The sequence below is a fragment of the Diuraphis noxia genome, unplaced genomic scaffold (assembly GCF_037042655.1).
Source record: "Diuraphis noxia isolate RWA-SAM2 unplaced genomic scaffold, SU_Dnox_SAM2 contig0004, whole genome shotgun sequence".
Lineage (NCBI taxonomy): Eukaryota > Metazoa > Arthropoda > Insecta > Hemiptera > Aphididae > Diuraphis > Diuraphis noxia.
The window spans coordinates 65,918,007-65,939,933 of NW_028301714.1; the positions used below are offsets into that span (position 1 = coordinate 65,918,007).

The window sequence follows — 21,927 nt, forward strand, 5'->3', positions numbered from 1 at the left end:
TTAATTCTATTAATAACACAGTTTAGTAAATTCTTATCTCAATATCTTAATACGTAGAATCATATCAGTGTGATATGAAATATTATACTTGATATCCATTATGATTATGAAATTATTTTTTGTTTACCTTATATAATTTTATAAATTTGATTTTTATTTTAAAAAATAAGATTTATCATGACCCAATTTTAAAGCTTACGCCACCCAAAAATGGGTTGCGATCCATCGGTTGAATACCACTGCTCAATAGAATAATACCTAATATAATAGTTGACGCGTGTCGAGAAATAAAATACCACTGCAATATCGAATCGAACCGGTGAAAATAGCAGTTGCTTTTATTGTTGTCCTCGTGAGCTCTGCAGCAGATCATATAATATTATATAGCGAAGGTGTATAAAATAAAATGCAAGTCGCAAATACGGGCTATCAGGGTTTCGGGGAAAAAACAACAAATAAACGAGGATAAAAAAAATAATTGTTGCTTACACCTCTCACCATCCTTTCGGCCGTGGAGACTATCTCGCCTACGGGAGGGCTCGATCGACGGTCGAGTGCGGGGTGGTTGAAGTGATATTTTGCCAGCTGTGAGCATAGGAGTCGTTGTAGATCGTATACATTTATACATTATTATTATTATTATTATTATTATTATTATATAGTGCTCGTCGCGGACGTATAATACTTATAGACGCACAAACAGTGAGCAGCAGACAAGGGATCAAGTTGATGGAAATGTCGTGTTTGTGGGCCCAATTCCCGGGGTGTGGCGGTGCATTATACACACATAATAATAATATAATACACGAGGCTTGTGTACATCACAGTGCACTCGAATATATATATATATATATATAAAGAGTCTTTCGTATCTATAACGCGCGTTTATAATATAAATACGCGCACACTCAAACACACACACTATTAAGTCTAGTTACCTATGCACTGCTGCACCTATATGTACTGAGTGTATAAGTCGCGGTAAATAAACAGGGTGGGCGGTATTATAGTACGTACTATATGTCATAGGGGGCGAAGGTTTGAAAACTCGAGACAGAGAAAGGGTTAGTCCGGCACTTGATAATAATAATAATTATTATTATTATACGCGTTTAGAGCTTACGTATATATTACATAACACAGGTACGGACATAAGTAGATTTGTCAGTTAACTAAGCAATGCTCTCTCTCACTCTCTCCCTCTCTTTCTCTCTACACACATATAATATATATATACTACTGTGACCGTGCGGCTCTCGAGTGGTTGATAGAGATAACTGCCGCTGCCGGTGTTGCGCTCTATATATTAATAATATATAAATATTGTGTATATACCGACGTTGTGTGGCTTCGAGTAGACTGCAAGTATATAATATAATATATATATCATCAGGTTGAGGGGAAAATGATAAATGATAAACTCTCGGGTAACAGTAGACACGGGATTGCAAAGTGGGGTGTAGCAAGGGTGCTGAGCGGTGGTTTAGAAGACGCGACTTGTTGGATTCTTTGAGTAAAAAATATAACATACACTCACATAATATATATATATATACGCACTCGACGGCGGCGTACAATTCGAAATGTGTTCTGTTCGAAAATTCTCCGTATACACAGTACATATTGGCTTCGTCGCTGCGTTGTTACTATTATTATTATTATTATTTTTTTTTTTAAACCGTTTGGTTATTTTTTCCAATCTTTCAACGTTGTCTATGCTCTGTTCATTTATCATTATTTTTCTTTTTTTTTTTTCTTATCGAGTGGAAGTCATGGTGCGGCATGGGCATTCGGCGGCCGACGCGGTGTCGTCGGAGAAATTTTGCCATTATTATATTTTTCAATATCCGTTTGCCATCAATATATTTCACGACTTCTATATACAATATAATATATTAATACTACAACTGATGCTGCTATTTAACCGCACGGAGCTTTGCTCGCCAAGAGGGGGCCAGATGTCGGAGAAGAAGCGCCCGTTTAGAATTTCTAACGGCTGTGTAATGTTATTAAAATACCAAAGGACATCAAATGACGCAGCTGGAATTTGACAAGACATTGTTCGGGCTCGCCCGGAGGGCGGAATATAATCGACTTTAATATTTTTACCATGCTGCGGCAGTTGTACGCAGTCGAACTGTTTGACGAAAATTAATTTCATACCTACGTATTGCAGCGACGGCGGCTCGTCGGAATATCATCATGTCCGCGTTATATAATTATGAAATATCTCGACCGGTATTGCTTATAGGCTATAGCTATTGTACATTTGTAGACGCTTCGTTTTACTGTGGCATTCCATTAATTTTGTTTCCTAAAAAAAAAACGCGGTGATCTTCTCTATGTTATTTTCAGAAATCAAATTAAAAATAATACAAATATTTTCTGTCTGCAGTAATAACTGATTCATGTATATTCTATTACATACGGGGCGATTCGTCAAACAAGCTCATCATCACCATTTCTCATTTAATAATTTATTTCATAAAATTCTGGTTTTCGGAATTTTTAATTATGCTTGAAGACTATATGTAATTTTCAAATTCATGAGACTTATTGGATTAAGGAGTGTCGTGTGGTTACAATGCATCACACTTCTGTTTTTCTCAACACGAGGACTCCCGGGTTTTGGTGCCTTGCGGCTACAACCGCGGACCTCACATTAGCGCTGTGCGCTGTTTCTCAACAGTACTCTCTTTTTTACTGCAAAATATTCAGTGGACAATTTTGATGAAATGTATGTGCACTTAATTTAAAATTGATTTTATACATTCCTATTCATGTCTTAAAATATAATAGTAATAGGTACCTATTCCGAAGTTCCATGGAGTTTCTTATATCTGTAAACAAATAATTTCTAAGGGGTTATGTATAATATAGGCAATTATTACGATAAATTTGAACATGGCTTAAAACTTTTGCGTGGTTAGTAATTAATGATAATCTTAGCATAATATACATGATGTTATTAGATACTATGATTTCTGCAGCGATGTGGTTTCACAAAATATAAATTTACTTTTTACAATCGTTTTGACTGCTTTTTGCAGAAAATCGATTGTGAAGACAAAATAACGTTCGAAATGTTTTAAAACAACTGTTACCTTTCAACGATAATAAATAATTTAAAAAACCAATTATAAGCACGGATAACTCTATCTATGATCCGAGTTCAGACCGACGAAACGTAAATTTATAAAAATCTATTGAAACAGAACCGCACACGATGTAGATATCGGTAGGCTTAAATTATTTTTATTATTTTTGCCAGGCGTTCAGCGAGGGTTTTGCGTGTGTGCATAGCAGTGTAATTTTATTATTTTGCGATCGCGCAGATTTTGTACCTATTTCGCATCGACATTATATGTTAGTAGCCTATGCTGGTGTGATTTGACCGAGTTGTTTGCATTAATCATAAATATAGCCATCACTCTCAATAGTTATTGAATAATGTATGATTCGTAATGGATGATTTACATTAAACGTCATGAAACTAATTAGGATTGACGGACGACCGTAATATGCTCTTTAAATATTACGTATTGATGATAACCCGTCTGATTATTTTCGTTGGTAGCTATCTATTATCAATAGGTTACCTTTCATCAACGTTTCATACGACATTACAGTGTACACAAATTGACGATTATAATTTATGTATCGAATTACCAATAGTGCTCACGCACGATTTGCATAATACTCCTAAATTATAATATGATTCTACGACGTGAAACTTTCGACAGACTATGATTCCGTTCATTTATAATATTTGCGTTCAATAATTGATTCGAATCGAATGGCGCCGCATATTTCGTTCGGTTGGACGATGCCATGTAATCGCAGTAATAGAAACGTAATAAAATATATGCGTATATAATATAGTTGCGGTTACATTTTCTGTATATAAAAAGGTGCGAGGGAATACTCCAAGAGAATAGTCTATGAATTTAAACTATAGACCATAGTAAAAGCTCGTTGATTAACACCCCGTACCAATTTGTTCAATTAAATTAGTACCAATTCAAACATGAAAAAAAAATCACTGCCCTTTTTAATGATTTGTAAAATGATATGGATTTTTCGTGGTATTTTCCTGTGCCAAAACATGAGCAAAATTATAACTTTTGGTATGTTTTTTTTTTTTAGGAGAAAAGTTTATTTTCATAGAAAATAAATATTAGGCTTATATTACCGTTAAATATTTATTGGTTCCTTAACTTAGCGCTCAAATTCCAAAAACAAATCTCGACAAAAACAGTTTCTGATTTAGGGAAGAAAAAGTATAACATTATGTCATAGTAAACTTAATATTTCCGATAAATTCCCAAATATGCACTTATTTTGTTTTCAGAAATATTCCCAAGACACTCATCACAGTTGTACGTTTTACTGTATCATCTTTCTACGTTCTCTTATGGGGCACTTTTCCATACTGAACTTTTTTCGGTCGCTATATTACAATTATATTCGCTTGACGATCGATTTTTACGTTGATATATATCGTTATTGTTATGCGGTGTACGACAGAGGTGAGACATAGTACCTACATACTGTAGGTCATGTAGACGACATGAAAAACAATCAAATTCCGTTTCGGCACGACAATAATAATAATATTATAAAAATATATACAATACCGCACTCGAGTGGATGCCAATAAATTTGATTGGATTTAAATTCAAAATATTTTCACAGTCGAATAACCGACGTCATTTTGGCTGTGAATAATAATAGTAAATAATAATTTTATTGATGATTGTCCATCATTGCAATTAGATTTTATGATTGATAAACAGCCGTGTGCGATTAGCCGTCCACCGCATACAATTCGCAAAAGTACATAGCGTTTAAGGTGCTAGTTTGATAATGTCACCGTTCATCAAGCTTGTTTTATGATCGCTGTGAAAAGATAATATTCATAATGTAATGAGCTGCATTAACATGTTCAGTGTTTCATTAAATGCATTTGAATGTCTATAAAGGCTTAGACATATAACGCTTAAACAAGTATATTTTTATGAAATGGCCAATTGGCGCTTAAAATGTTTGTAGTTAAATATAGCTATCAAATTAAATAGATAATAATATTAATTTGTGTATTCTGAATATGAATATAAAAATAAAATCAGACGTAAATAATGAAACTGTTGATATCACTAGTAAACGGTGTATATTCGTAGTGACTAGTATGGAATGGATGTTTTGACAAATAATACCGATATAAATCGTGATGTTAATACTATAAAGTATAAATACACAAATAAGATATATCGGACAATTGAAGAGAGGATAATCATATATAACCCCCAACCTTCTCCTTAATAGTTTCTCAAAAATAAATGTTATGTTTCAATAGTGATTTGACACTAGTAGTAATTTACCTTCCTTTGTGTGTTTAATATTGTTGTAACTAAGTGTAGGTGTGATAAAATAAATTTTCTTTTATATCTTTTACATGAAATCCTTGTCAGAAACGTCTTACTTTTCTGCAGTAATTATAAAATTTTTTCAAAGTTCATTATTGGTAAGGTCAATTTGGTTTTGATAAATAAACTGTCGAGTTTATGTTATTATCCTTAATATTACCCATCGAAATTATAACTTATTTATATCTGAAAACTAATTAGTAATGAATTCATTTGAATAATAATAAATTTATTTGAATAGTTTTGCGTGATTACCAAATAACTTTATTTTTTAAACATATAAATTTAGTCCGTATTTAAACATAAAACTTAAGTAATTAGTACGTTTATTGTAATTATGGGGGGTTATTTTTTTGAATCAGTGATTCGTTTTATAATTTATATCTTACGCAACAGTATTGGTAGTTATTAAAATGGACACTTTGAATAGGCAATTAGTTTTTGATTTAATTATCGTTCATTTCCAACGGCAAAATTGTTTAAATTGATAAAAACGACGAAGCATTATAAAGTTTACATTCGTTTGAAGACTCAATTACATCGCAAGATGCTTTATCAACATCTGAAAAATAATTCTTAATGAATCATTCGTGTTTTATTGGACTACTTTTGACTTTCGTGTACACTGTACATTTATTATATTACGTAGGTACCTACATAATATTATATTAAGTATGTTAACTTTATCTCACAATTTTATTTTTTTCCCCGACTCGGCCGGTGAAGAATCGCTCAGAACTGAACTTGGAAATCAAATTTACCGCTTGAAAAAATAAAACTTTCTAGGAAACGTTACCAATTCCCTTACGGTTCTCCTTGTATACATACGCAGACACAGACTAGCTAGTTTTATGCGATCAATCGAAATTTAAAATCCCACTGAAGTGTATACCTACCTACTATAATACGGATGACAGAATATGTGTAATATGAACACTGCATGTTACAATACAATTTCAAAGTAATTTATCATTTTTATCGAAAACCAAATATCTATACGTTTTACGAGATATTGCAGCTTTGTTGTTAGATAAGATTGATTTCTATTAGGTTATTAAAATTATTATATTTATATTTCAGTTGAACGAAGATGAACCGATAGTGTTACATTCTTTTTTAAAATTATTTCTGAACAAACATACTGCAGTTATTATATTCTATTGTACCTAGACCAACGTTATATTACTCACATTATATTTATATTTCTTGCCGTTACTGTTTTTATTTTTAACTAGAAGAAAAAAAGAATACATTATATGCTCTTCAATGGGAATAGGTTTTTATAGAATTAAATGATAATACAGTAGTTGAGTTTTACAGTAAAAGTACGTTCAAAATTTTGTCAATAAAAATTATAAGCATTGGTGTGGTTGGACGGGCGTAGAGATAATTATTTGATAGCTGGACAGTGTCATAATTATATATATATAAAAAAAACTAGTTTATCAGTAATAAAAAAAATGTCTCATCAATAAATATGATAGACCGAATGACCTTCCCTCAAAATTACCTAGTGGCATTACATCTAAACTTGTTGAGGAAACGATCAATTTTTATAAGAAATAATATTTTTTCAAATCGAGAACTCAAAGTCTGTGTTAAAATTACCTACACTAACGGTACCTGTAATATGATATAATATTGTGTCTAGATAATATGGATCGAATGTTTTTATTTTATTTTTTAATTTTCTTGTTTTCCATGTAAGCGAATTTTCTTTTTAAAAATTTCAATGAACAACGTCAATAATTATAGATAGTATAATTAATTATGCACCGATATTAAACAAATACCTATTATTATGAGAAAGAATACTGATTATACGTAGGAATCGGAGTAAAACGAACAAAAGGTTACCTCCAGAGGACCAACGAAAAAAGAGGAATGAATATTAAATATTTATACGTTTGTGGAAAAAAAATCGTATTATATATTTAAACACGATTACGTTCCAACAATTGAAAATCTGAAAAGCAGTAGTGGAAGTGGTGTATAAGTTAAATTGAAAAATAAACCAACACCGAGCGAGGAAAATATAATGTTTATATACAGTCATAATATTATCATATTTATATAATATTACAGAATATCCATGTCGTTATTCATTATTATTGTAATGTTCGCGCTTGATGACTTATTTCCTTTGTTTTCTATACCTACCTATTTTACTAGAAACCATATTTACACATGACAAAGAACAACAACAATAATAATAATATAGGTAAAAATATATTTATTTTCAATTATAATTTTCTTTGTGTTTCGATATCTTCTTGACGGTCTGATTGTATTATAGGTAATAAAGCAGCCGCGAACAACAACTACGTGTAATTATGATTCAAAATATAGCTGCCTACTGAAAAACAACAAAGAAGTAAATAAAACGAACACTTACTTATACTCGTATAATATATATATATATATATATATATATATATATATATAGATGGTATGCAATGCACCAGCCATACCACAATATCATAAAAAATCATACTATATATATGGTACATAAATATTATTATCAGGCGTATAGTGAAAACAGATAGCGATCGCCGACAATAATAATACACCATCGTCAATCAAAATGTAATGGCAGTGTTTGTTGCATAAAATACATCGTTTTAATAATAATTAGTAATATCTCGTAATAATATGTTATAATAAGCTGTTATTATTATTATTACTATTATTAGATATAAATAATATTCTCCTCGTGTTTTGCCGAGACATACATAATTATTAAAAGTTCGTAAAATTGGGGTATCGGGCTCGAATTTGATGACTGGAGGCTTTTCATTTTATATAGCCGTTTGACATGCGAAACTCGATGATGAGGAGGACGAAGGGAAGAACGGGAACGGGTTAAAGGCGTAATAATATTGCATAACATAGTATATTGCTCGTTATAAGCCGTCGGATCTTTAAAATATATATCATCTCTACATAATATTATCTTTCACATTGTATTTTCACGCTACGCAACCGATAATAATTCATTAAAATTTATAATCATAATAAGTACGTATGCGATCACTTGACTGAACTATTATTATAACTTCTACTACCTGTATAAATACTATTTACTTCAAATCTAGAATATCTATAGGAAGAATAAGACTAGAATATAATCACACGTTTATTATATCATTCGAGTATTATACGAATTCGAACGAATCGCGTGTCTTGATTTCCTACTTGTTTAGTCATGTTCCTATTAAATTAACTAGGTCTAAACTTATGTTTCATATTAATAAATAAATAAATAATTAATAAAATATGTTTTCCACTCACAAATGTAATGTATTATTATAATATTATATTTTAAAGAATTAAAAGTACATTATTGTCATAAAAATAAATACATTTTTCCCCATAATAATACTCAGAATTATGAGAAAGACAGATTCCTAACACATTTGTGTAATACCGACTAGTACTCTATTATAATTTATAACTATTCAAAATAGTTTTTTTTTATTTATTAAAATTAAAATGTTTCAGCATATTATAAACGCTATTACAAGTTTGTTAACGTTCTATTTACAAATGACAATTACAAATTATGAATTTTGATATTATTAGTTAGTTATTTAGTGAAAATGAAGTAAACATGCTAATATTAGTTAATAATTATTTTTAGTGGTAATTTAATTTTGGTCTTCGTCTTCGCTTGATTGTGATAGAAGAATATCTTGAGGTAGACGTGGCTTTAAACGCCGATTTTTTGTTTTGTTTCCCAAGTTGTAGAACCGTGCGCCATCAGATTTATTCAGATTTGTGTGAAAGTTTTTAAATTGTATTTTTATCCAGTATCCAATCTTGGAGAAGAGGAATTCCTGCGTCGTTATGAATTTGTTTACTTGTCATGAACCATGGGGCTTTGAGACATGTTCTCAGAAATTTGTTTTGAAGGATTTGAAGTTTTTTGATTTTTGTAGGGGAAGCTGCCGCCCATGTTGGGCAGGCATAAGTTATTAATGGCTGGATTATTTTCAAAATAGTAAGTACCACATAAATATTTAACAAGCATTTATTGAAATGAAAAATGAATATAATTACAATTTCTAAAATAGTAAAAAGTATAATATGATATAATATTTATAATGACTTATTATCTACTTACCTACATCTTATGTAGAGTTACTACCTTCAATGGAACAAGATTAAATAATTCATTTATTATTAATAATACCACATATATCTAAATTACGAAGTTCTTACATTTATATAGTCTAGAAAATTTATTTTCACTAAACAAAACTCGTTAAAAAAAAGACAATAGATAAACACTGATAGCCGATAAGTATTGTGCAATATCAATCAGTATTATCTCTAATTCCTTATAAAAAAATCATGAAGACATGAAACCTTACCTCCATAATGAATTTTAAATATAATACGTATTCGTTTCTATTTCTTAAGATTTCCGGTGGTGAGGGTCATAATAGTAAAAGGTTTTTAATTTAATTTAATTTAGGTGTTATTTGAGTTCATGGCCGTATCTCTATATGTTGTTGGATATTATTTTAACTATAGATTTATCATCTCGAAAGTTAAAAGTATAACGTAATTTATAGTAGCATTCATTATCGATGATATTATTAAACGAAATTACATAACCGATAATATATATAGCCTAACTTAACATATATATGCAATTATTTATTTACACTTGTTGTAAAATCTTGGTCATTAGGAGGAAAATTCAACGTATAACGACGCAAAAGACAACGCGAAAAACATTTCGTCGAATTGTGTATCATACTCAGAACTTTATTTGTACTGATTAAAGGACATATCCTATACCATCTGCGACGTTATTATAATATTTTATAATAGTACATCTCATCTTTACGACACAAGGAAAGTTTTTCTTCCACTCTAGTTTCCCCGTTAATCGTATTTGTGTGCAATGATAATGTATGATGTATGGCAAAATGTTGAGAAACCGTGAGATTTAAATAATGCAATTAGCTAATTATATCCACGTATGTACGTCGTGTACCATAACGTCTGGGAGCATTGTTAAGGTTTATATTATCCTAAATTTACCTAATCAATATGTTGAAGTTTAAATTTTAGAAATTTTAAATATTTACTATCTCATCAGCTGCAGTGATGGCCTTAATTCAAGGTAATACAATGGATTCAGGCTAAAAGAAATATAGAGACAACGTGAAATATATGAGCTATGCTGTAACACTTTTTGAAATTAAATGTATATACATAGTCTGTATGTGTTGCCAATTCAATAGAAATCTTAACGCCGTTGTTTAATAAATACAGATCTAATACAGAAACTGAAATATTGTTATCGCGAACATTTCCCAAGTTTTAATATAAATGAAATAAAATAGATGTTTATAAATGTCTATAGTATAGTTATACAATTGAAATGAGTGAATTCCGATAGTCAAACTCTAAAACTTTTGAAATATCGTACAAATGTTTTATACCAACTAAAAGGTTTTATTTGTTTCTAGATTTAAAACAATTCAAAATGTATTCTTTTGTCAGTAAAAACAAACGATTTTCTACAGTGACGTACGCATTATCATTAAACTACGAGTGTGTTGACGATAGATATTGTATGAAACAGACTAGTACAGTATTTAATAAAGTATTTTTAATTATTTAACTATACATTTTTAATTTATTAAATTATCATCTCTCGTCTAGTCGTCTGTACATACGTAATATCCGTAATTATAATATATTTATTAGGATATGTACGATGCGTTTGACTCAGAAATATTTATCGTCTAACATTTTGAGTCTCATTTTCAATTCCTGACGTACTTTTTTTAATTTACGACCGTCTCGTTCTATATGCAGTGATGGGATTGAACGTTAAAAATTTAATAGTCTCATTCGGCGAAAATTCTTTAAATTGTTTATCCAAATTAAAGAAAAAATAATGATGAACGTTTTTATATACTTAATATTATACGTTCTTTTAAGTATAAATGTACAAATAAGAAAAACAAATGTCGACATTTTAAAATGAACAGTGAACGAACATTCATAAGCTGGAACGAAAAAGTGCAATATCTACGAGGTCGAGTTTGATATGGATTTTTAACTCGCCAATCGCAGTAGGTAAAGAAATGTCTCCGTTGATAGTAATAAAAATTCCGTAAAAGCGTTTCAACATGTGAAAAAAAATGTTCGACAGTTGACAAAAAAATAAGGAAAATCAAGAACGTTAAGAAGATAAAGCGAGTCGAACAGTCATTTTCAGGGGGTAAAGTTTGGTCAAGTGTGTTGATTTGAGTGTGCATGCGTATGTATAATATATATATAGATGATTTTTTTTTGTTTTTTTAGGTTGACAGTGATAGACCATGTGTGTGTATATGTGAAAAAAGAGATTTCCTTTATTATGTGTGCTGTAGAACTTTGATTGGGTTCTCGACCGCTCCCACTTATAATTCAAAATTAAAAAAACTATATATACATATATATATATATATCGAACTTCGTTACCGTTTTTTATATATATTTTTTTATTGGCAAGTCACAATTTGTACTTGTCACCGTTAGAGTCTTATAGCTGATATATATATATATATATATATATTGTATGCTTATAAATAGCATAATATACTTATATATATCTAATGTATATATATTAAATCATCTAGGTATAGTTATTTTGAAGGAATATCTCTCCGATAAGTCATCCATCCGTGATGGTGATTGTAGGCGTGAAGTAGATGAATAAAAAAAAAAATACATTTCTCCAAAAATCCTGGTTGCAGCTATATGCTTGCAGTGATAAAAGGTCAAATGGAGAGAAAGGAATAGCATTTGTGGACATCCTGACAAACTCATTTTGAAATTCAAACATTATTATCGGTAATTTTTTTTCTACAATAATACGTGAACGAAATACGTTATACCAAAATAAATTCCACAAAATACCATGTTGTCACGTTTTCATATATATAATATACATACCTACATTATTCTTCGTTTCTGTTTAACCAGTGGCACTGTATGGTTGATGTTACGTGTTTTTTCTCATGTCAAGCCGAGATGGCGACAAAACGGCAATTACGAAATAATGCATTTTTTCCGTAACTAACTGTAAAATATATCGGTTTGTTGTTGTTAAACTTATATGAAACAGATTAAACATAACGGTGTTATAGCACAGAGCACACAAAGTACATTTTTTACAAAATCAAGAAAACCCGAGTATGGCTTACAATACTGACATCCACCTGCACGGTTTCATCGGTTATTATTAAATTTCAAGATAGAAATACGATTTTTTTTGCGTCTTGTTCTCTGTAGACTCAAAAACTGTTGGACTCCTTTAGTACAAGTTTTATCAAAAGATTCCTCGATATTAGAAATTCACCTAGAGACTTATAAGTAATTATGTGAATCAACATTTTTTTTTGTTTATTTAAATGGTCCCATAGGTTTGAAATTCAATTGCTTTTACAAATTAGTAGGTAGATATATACCACATAAAATACATGTTTGCAATAATTTTTGTAACATATAAAGAAAAAAATTAATCTTTCAGGTCAGATAAAAAGTCTACGGTTATGGTGTGTGTTTTTAATTAGCGTATGTAGTTGTTGTTATTATTTTCAAATTAAATATTAATTGTGGAATGTAAATATAGTATAGTACGTACAGGCGGCCATGATGATGAAAACTGTTTATACGGTTTGGATTTTTAATCATGTAATCTTAAAACAGTTGGTTAAAACTAATTTGTCGGCCAATTGTATATTAATTATCATCCAATCGATGTTATGGTCAGCCAATGAACCACAACAGCCGTCCCGCACGAGACACAATAATATTATTATTATATTATTATAATATCTGTCGTATAATATATTTGAATTTACTTTGAACGAATGTACAGTGATATATGACGTGTATTTTTATTTTGAAGCTAAAAAATAATGAAAGACATTTCGAGCGTAAATCGTGCGTTGTTCGGCTGTAGTTGTACAGACAATTTCCACGTCTCTCGAGACTTTTGGATCAAATCTGCCTCGCGATAATTTTTAGTGAACGAGAAAAGTAAAGTTTTCAAAAACCTGGTGGAAAGCCGGAAAGGAGTGAGGGACGAGCGTGCGATTCCTGACCGGCATATTTCCTGAGGGCCCCGTATATTGGTTCGAATGTAAATATTGACAAAGTTGAAATACACTTATTTGGCTTCCTCCTGCCCGCCAACCTGGGGTGGTCTTTTCCGGGTCCACGGCATAAGATGTATTATATATAAATATTATAGTGCATGAAAAACACGAATAATGTTTATATCGGTAGACGCAACGGCGAGATGGTTCTTTTATCATGAACTAGGCAATATATTACTATAGTATAAAGAATAAAATGAGATTTTAAATTTTTGGCGACGCAAATGCTTAATCATTTGCATTTTATCAAAACGTAAAATATATTATTATACGTTCTTAACTCATTCTATTCGGAGTACCTAGGACGAAATTTTTCGCCTGATAAACGTATTAAAAAATATTTATTTTTTTATTAATTTGTAAGGATTAAATATTAATATGAGCTCGAAACAACCACGTATTATAACCCCCTCTGCCGTGTTGGTTAACTGAAAGTCGGCCATATGTCCCTGTCAACTACATATGTAAAATAATGGTACAAAAAAAGTCAACCGAACTCCGGGTTAAATTTTGTTTAAACTAACTTTAAATTTATTTGACTTTGGTACATAGTATACTAGTAATATTCTTATATATCCTTATATATATATATACACAATATATACATATATTATATTGTGTACGAAAATTGGATTTTTTTTTTTTAACCGAGTTAATATTATATATTATTCACAACAGCGTACACACTACGGTCGTCGGGTACCATATTATGTGAATTTAATGACGCGAAAATTCCGCAAGTATATATTTCACAACCACTGCGACTGCAACGATGTCTGCGCGGGTGCTTGACTATCGTTATATTATTACTGCAATATCGGTTAGTATATACATGCATTATTATGTACATTAAACTACACGGTCTTGGAACTGATAATTTATCGGCCAAGCGGGTTAACTTATATATAAACCGTCGTAGGCTATATTTTAATATGTATAATTTCATTCGCGATACGACCACTATACCGACCATATCTCCACCCTCCGCCAAAGATAGTGTTTGGCAGGAAGATGTGGGTATAAACACGAGTTCCAGATACCCTAGATGTATTGTCCACGCACTTTCAGCTCCCAGCATTGAATATACAAATCTCAAAAACGACCATTATTGAGATTGTTGGGATGTTAAATTTTACAAATCTATAATATTGTGCATTACCTATGGGCTATGGATATTACTTACCTACTTATTATAGTATGGCGTTAATCTGCCAACTATACTGTTCTGTATCGTAGCCAGAAAACATTTTTGGTGAAGGGAGTAGAGGGTATGAATAATATTTTTTTTGAATAGGTAACAAATTTTAAAACTTAAATATAATAAATATAAGCTCAATAATATTTTAAGAAAAAATGTCGTGGCTTGAAACATCTGAGCCCATTACATGGCTACAGGTAAGCGAGTAAAACGTGACAATGATCGGTCGTGAGTCGTCGAGGCCGTTATTTCGTCATGTATATTTAAATGAAACGGAAAGACAAAAAAGGTTCGCCTCTCTCCACCCGAACAAATAAAAAGTTGAACTCGACATTAAAAATGTATATAAGTACACGACGACGTGCTCCGTGCACGATAAAATTTATGGTATATAACATATACTAGGTAATAGGTTATTCGTATTTATATTATATATATATATTGCGCCGCCTGCTGCACTGCTAACGCAATTCGTTTTTTGGGAAATAATTTTGTTCCAGTGAAATTTCGTATTCATGTAGTCACTACAGCATCACCAGAGGTCACTCCCACCTCCAGTACGGTGCAGTTCACTGCCCCGTTTGTGCGTAACTTTTTTTCCCCTCTCGATCGTTTCCTCGCCACGCCATTAACGTTAAATCCGCGTTCTGCGCAGCAATTTATTAAGTTTTCATTCGAAAAACTAGAAACTTTTTTTCCCGACGTCGTTTGTACACTACGCGTCGTCATTGGAGCGCGCGCACTTTGTATGCCCCCCTATTACCACCGGTTTGGTTGAAAATCCTTGGATTATTGCTGTAAATTCGTAGTCTACTAAAATGGATTTCGTGCTTGATTTATGTTGGTGCGTGGGCGTATAGACAGTTGACGAATATTGACAGTAAGACCTTAAACCTGCTCTCAGTATATTAGGAGATGTGATTATCTAATCAATGTTCAGCGGGGATCTCACAAATTAATACTTATAAATTGGAGATTCGCATTAAGAGTTCTGGAAGTTTTCGGGGTTCGTTTCAACATATTATTTTTAAAGTACATGGTGTATACTCAAAGAAAGCTAAAGGAAAACCAACAAATAACATAAACTAAAACCTCATTTGATCCAATTTATTTTCTGTAGGATGGGTAAGTTCATCAATAAGAGTATTCTGGTGACCCCTGTTTTACTCAGTAATATTTAAATATTACGGGATGTAAATCAAAGTGTATTTGATTATACTTATTTTATTCCCACATAGTATTAAGACGTTACAAATTCACAATTTATTTTTGAATTTTTTATCAAAACAAATTCGTAGTAAAGAATTTCAAAAACACATTAATATATTTCTAGTTTCATATAGAAAACTACTAAATATTGATAAAATAAATAATCATACATCTCATCATTATAATATACAATGATATACACGCACTTCGTACATTATAATTTATTGTTTAATATTTTTCAAAATAGAACAAAAAAAGAACATTCGATTATTATATGTTTCTATTTACAAATAATAGCATATACACACGGCCTACTTATGAACACGATATTTAGTTTTATAATAACCTATGCGCGTGTCTAAGAGAAATATAGTTATGTTTTAATAAAAACCTGCAAATAAAAAAAAAGGTCGTCTAAATACATCTAATTAATAGGTAGGTATATGGTGCTTAACTACGATATACCCAGTTTTAATAATATTAAAGCCATTCGAAATTAATCTAATATTTCACATTGCTCTTTGCAGTATTCGAATAATATACGAGTATTACTATTGTATTTGAAGGATTTTCAATTCGTTTGGACTTGTGGCGCGAAGAAATAAACGATTAATCGATATACAGGTTTTATATTATATGTATATACATGCAACATTCGTGTTATTTTATTGAAAATAAACTTTTTCGATTAAACCGAACATCGTATTATATTATACAATAATGTATTGTATGTATCGGATAGTTCGGAACTAAATTCAAAAAGAATGTTTCGTAATAGTTGGCGCTAAACCTACGGACATAAATCGTTCTAACGTTTTAGACTGGAATACAAACTTGAAAACTTTTAGATAAACCGAATAAACATTATAAATCCGCGTGCGGTTGAAACGGACGCAATAAATTCAATTTACTTTCTTTCCGAATATTGCGATAGGATTTTACCATCTCGTGCAATATAATATAGTGTTTGTTCTCGAACGATGCATTTTTTTTCGCACGGGTACCTGACCATAGCACTTTAAGCTATCAAATTAATATAAATAAATTAAGTGTATACTGCTGTAACCACAGAGGCTATATTACATTATAAAATAATCTGATTTACAAGTCGCTATAGGTAAAACTCACAAAAACCCAGCCAATATATTATTATAAAAACCTAACTATTCAACTACCGATGGATAGTATATGCATAATATGATATCAGAAAACTTATTTTTTTTTGCGTATTTTGCATATATTTACCAATGAACTGTAATATTTTAAAGATACCTATAATTATTGTATACTTATAGTGTTTTCTAGTGTAAACTTAAAATCGGTAAGACTAAAAATAAGCGTGGTTAACCAAAATAACTTTTACTTTCTGCCTTTTTTCATGAAATTTTTGTAACCCTCCCCGTACATTTACCTCTTTCTCTTGCATCTCTTCCCCCTCCAATCCAAGCAATCCAACGACCACTACTCAGTAATCCACGTCACAGTGTGTGTTTGTGTGCTTTACGTTAACGATTCTCTGGGCCATCTGCTTTTTTCCGCCATCATCATCCATCCACAAAACGTTATAATATTTTATAGATGGCAGGAGGGTGGTTTTATTGGAGCAAGTCAGTAAATTTTTTTTAATAACGCCGCGCAAGCTGTTATGCATCCCCTTCACATTAAACGCACCTCACACCATCCTGTCCCGTTTCCCTACCTCGTCACAGTGTGTCCATCATATACGTGTCATGGTGGGATGGAAGGACGGCGATGATGTTAGTCAGTCGACGGAGGTATTTTCCACCGTGTGATTGCCACACGCGAACCCATTTAAACAGTCTCATGTGCACGGGTGGCGGCTGGTTCTGATGATAAATAGACGTCGAGACGTCTATATCTAACTCTCCCCACGAATATCATTCTCTCTTTATCTCTCAGTATCTTTCTATCCCTCTCTCGACGAGTAATTCGTTGTTGTTTCTATGCGTACAACAACAACAATAACAACGGTGCAGCATCAGAAAATAGTGACAACAACACGATTCATGCCAATATTACGGTCATATTGCTACTGCCTTTCCTCTTTCGCACACCTCACGTACAGCCTGTTCTATAAGGCTGGTGTTTCACATACATGTCTATTATTATTATTATTATTATTAAGTAGGTACCTATTTCTTTAGTATCCTTTTAGTATTTTTTTAATATTCCTCTGGTTCAACTAAATTAAAATACAATACTTTTTGCTATCCGTCCGTCCAAAACATCGTTAGTTTTTTTTCCAATACGATGATGAATAAAATTTATGTTAATATATTTCCATAAGAAACAGGTCCACGGCTGTTATGGTCATTGGACATAAATTACGATTTACAAAACAGTACAATACATTACATAATACAGACATTGAATTAAATGTGTAAAATTACAGAGTAGCTAATAATAATAGTTAGGTTATAAAAGATAAATGAGATAATACAAAATAACATAAAGAAGTAACAATATATACATTATTTGATAAAGTATAGTAAATAGGGGTATGTGAAGTTACAATAGATTTAACAGCCGTGTTGCTGAAAGAAATGTGCAAAGCTTGATGATGTTCGAAGGTTCAGGGCCTAAAGACTCCGTTAGGTGATCTGATATTTCAATTCTTCTTCTCTCTGAGGTATAGACATCACACTCCATGATTATGTGTTTAACGGCGAGGAAGGCCCCACAGCGTGTGCAGGGGGTTCTTCTTTCTTCATAAGGTATGAGTGGGTAAGGCAAATTTTCCCAATCCTGAAGAAATTTATAGCAGACTCGTATTTACATGAGGTTTTGAGTTAATAAACTTGTCTTTATAATAGGTGACAATAACAAATTATAGTTAATTAAAATAATTTTTATATTTCTTTAGTTATAAGACCCAAAATCCCATAGATCAATTACAACATTTTCTACCATACTTAACATATTATATTAGAACATTGAAAACGAAAATAAATCATGAGACAAATAAATTGTATATTACGTAGTATGAGCAAGAGCACACACTTATCCTTTTTTTCTTCATTCATATTTCAATACACTTATAATACAATTCGAATGTACCAGGCATATCTCAATACATTTCAAGAAACAATTTTCTGAGAAATTCGTATTATAATTTTCGTATATTATATGATATTGTATTTTTATTAAAGATATAACACAGTTTCAAGTATTGCAAGTTTGGTTTGGTTTTTTCTACATTTTTGTAAAATATAAAATGGACTCTTATTGATTATTAGTATTTATTACAATAAGAACATTATCGTCATTATCTATGGCATAGATAACGTGCACGTTATATATACTCTGATTATTGGAAAACTAACGGTTTTTCAACAATTCAGAAGCTCTGATGTTAAATAATCTACCACATTGGAACTTTAAGTCAATAAAAATGAAGAATGTTGTGAATTCTGAGTATCTAACATCAAACAAACTTGCAATTTTTTATTTCAATCCGAATTGAACCTAATTGTATAGACTATTTTCAAATTATAAATAGTGACAATACATATAAGTTGTACTGAATATTTCCTGAATCAGCCTTTTTCTTTTGTCATAGTTATACCAAAACCATAAATATTTAAAAAAAAGTACGAATTAAAAATATTGGAGTAGGAATAGCATTGCTATTTTTGGTAATTTCTGATGTGTCGGTTGTAAAATAACTATTATTATTCTATATTTGTATCAAATATGAAATTAAAGCAGAGTATTACTATTAGGAGTATAACGATTATACACTAATCATTAATCAATATTAAAATTGATAATATTACGCATGCAGACCAAACATAACATTTATTGTTAAGTCATATATTAAACATATTATATAGCATAATATAAAATTAATTGTAATATTATAATACGATGATGTGCAACGGCCAACGTACCATGTGAGTTTGGTTGACATTGCGTCATCTAATTATAAGGGTCGAAAACTATAGTGTTTCTAATGTGCTCCGTTGTAACTGCAGTGGACTATATGACCTCTCCCATTGGCCATGGTCCATTAGCCTAATGTTGTACAGCAGGTACCGTGCGATCAATCAGATGTTTAAATTAAACTTCAAAGTGCACGGCTGTGTCATCTCTATAATAAATTATAATATACAATTCGCTGTTGGTGTAATCATTAATCCCGAACTTCGCACAATACGATTATTAACGGTTTAATTACAAACGAAACGAAACCGACCACACTACATCTACTGCACCTGGAAATCAGCTCTCATCGCCCAGTGGTTGTTAGCTGCAGTCCTGGTTTTTATAGACTGTTTAAATATGTCCGCAATGATAAGTAGGTATGTAATATTGTTGTTTAAAACTATCGTAAAATCTAAAAATTCAAAAAAAATCTAAAAAAAATTTATATCATTTAAAAAACACAGCGATGGTACACTTTACCACCACCGCCATCATTCCAAAACTCTTGGTAATTCAAGACTTAATGGTTACATCATTCCTCATGATCACCTGACACGCATATCTCGGTATTATTTGAGACAGAAAACTAACTAGAAATTCACATATCGCTACACCGAATTACAATTACAAAGCTACTAAAGGCTAAACATATTACTCCTATTGATAAACCGGTAAAATCACTATATTTCGGTGATGTATAATTTTGCAATAATAGAAAATTGTATGTCCATTATTATTATAATAAATAGTATATAAATGAGGAAATTGTACAAAAACGAATACAACAAAAATGCAGGTTCTTGAATCAAAAGTTCTGAGGACATAATTTTAATGCCCTGTGGTTTGTTCGGAATTAAGTAATTCAAAAATACTTCTGATTAACCAAAATAACCACCAGTGTATAAAAAAAATAACAAAATATTTTCCAATCATTTGAATTTGGTTAACAGTGAGAAATTCTACAAACAAATAAGAAGTAACCTTGCATCTTTGAATCAAACGTTAACTTTTCTAATTTTTATACTGCCGTAAACCAGAAGTCAATATCCTTTTTGAAATCTAGGGCCTAACCACAAATATACATTTTTTACAGGCCAAAATTTGAATATAGGTACCTTATTTGGCTTATTTTATTATAAACAACAATATTGTGTAAACAAATCAAATTTAGTTTGTTTGAGTTCTTAACTTTTAGGTATTATTAGTTAAACAAGACGTCTACAAACAGAGTAATAATAGTAATAATAATAAACATTTTTATTCTAATTATAAATGTAACTTGCCAACTACTGTAGTTGATTACTTGAATTGGTTTCCGTTTAGATTTATGATACATCCCATTACTGGCAGAATCGATTACCGTATTTTGCAGTATAAAATAGTCAAGTATTTTATTTCGCATTCCCGATTTTATTAGCTTAGGATTGTTAACTAAGAAGTATAGTAGACATATTTTAAACTATAAATGTATATTATAATAAAATTCGTCTAATTTATATTTATTTATATAAGTGTATAGTTTAATTATATTATATTCTTTTCATCAAGTTCACCTAGAGACTCCTATGCAGCAAAAATATTATAATTTATTATATTACAAAGAAACGCAATTTTGCGCTAATAAAACGACTATACCGTTGCATTACGCGTCTTTATACTTTATTATTGGTGTAAAACTCGACAATACAATTATCGAAGTCTATAAAACAATAATTTAATGTACGGACGACGTTAAATGTGTTTACGTGTAATTGTTCTAACTGCTTGAACTCGGGCCAGAAGGAGATCAGTGTCGCAGGATTTGTCCCGCAGATTTTCGAGGCGGTGATCCGTCTAGATGGGATAAGATAAATAAGCGCGAGAAAGACGCGCCGTCGACGTTCCGGGAACGAACCAGAAATTATACCACAGTAACAGAATACTGTGAAAGCGTTTGATAGACACATAAACCCAAAACTTTGAGTGTTGGAATCGTTATTTT

General features: G+C 31.1%; 1 protein-coding gene across 2 annotated transcripts in view; it reads left to right on the forward strand.

The window, feature by feature from the left end:
* LOC107172986 (protein O-mannosyl-transferase Tmtc1-like) overlaps nucleotides 1-21,927 on the forward strand; it is a 306,219-nt gene that overhangs the window by 103,097 nt on the left and 181,195 nt on the right. The window contains exon 4 of one of the 2 annotated variants that reach the window (XM_089225406.1): nucleotides 7,723-7,800. The exons of the other annotated variant lie outside the window; for it this stretch is intronic. Coding sequence (XP_089081532.1) covers nucleotides 7,723-7,800 — 78 coding nt within the window. The remainder of the gene's footprint in view (nucleotides 1-7,722; nucleotides 7,801-21,927) is intronic. 2 annotated transcript variants of the gene reach the window in all.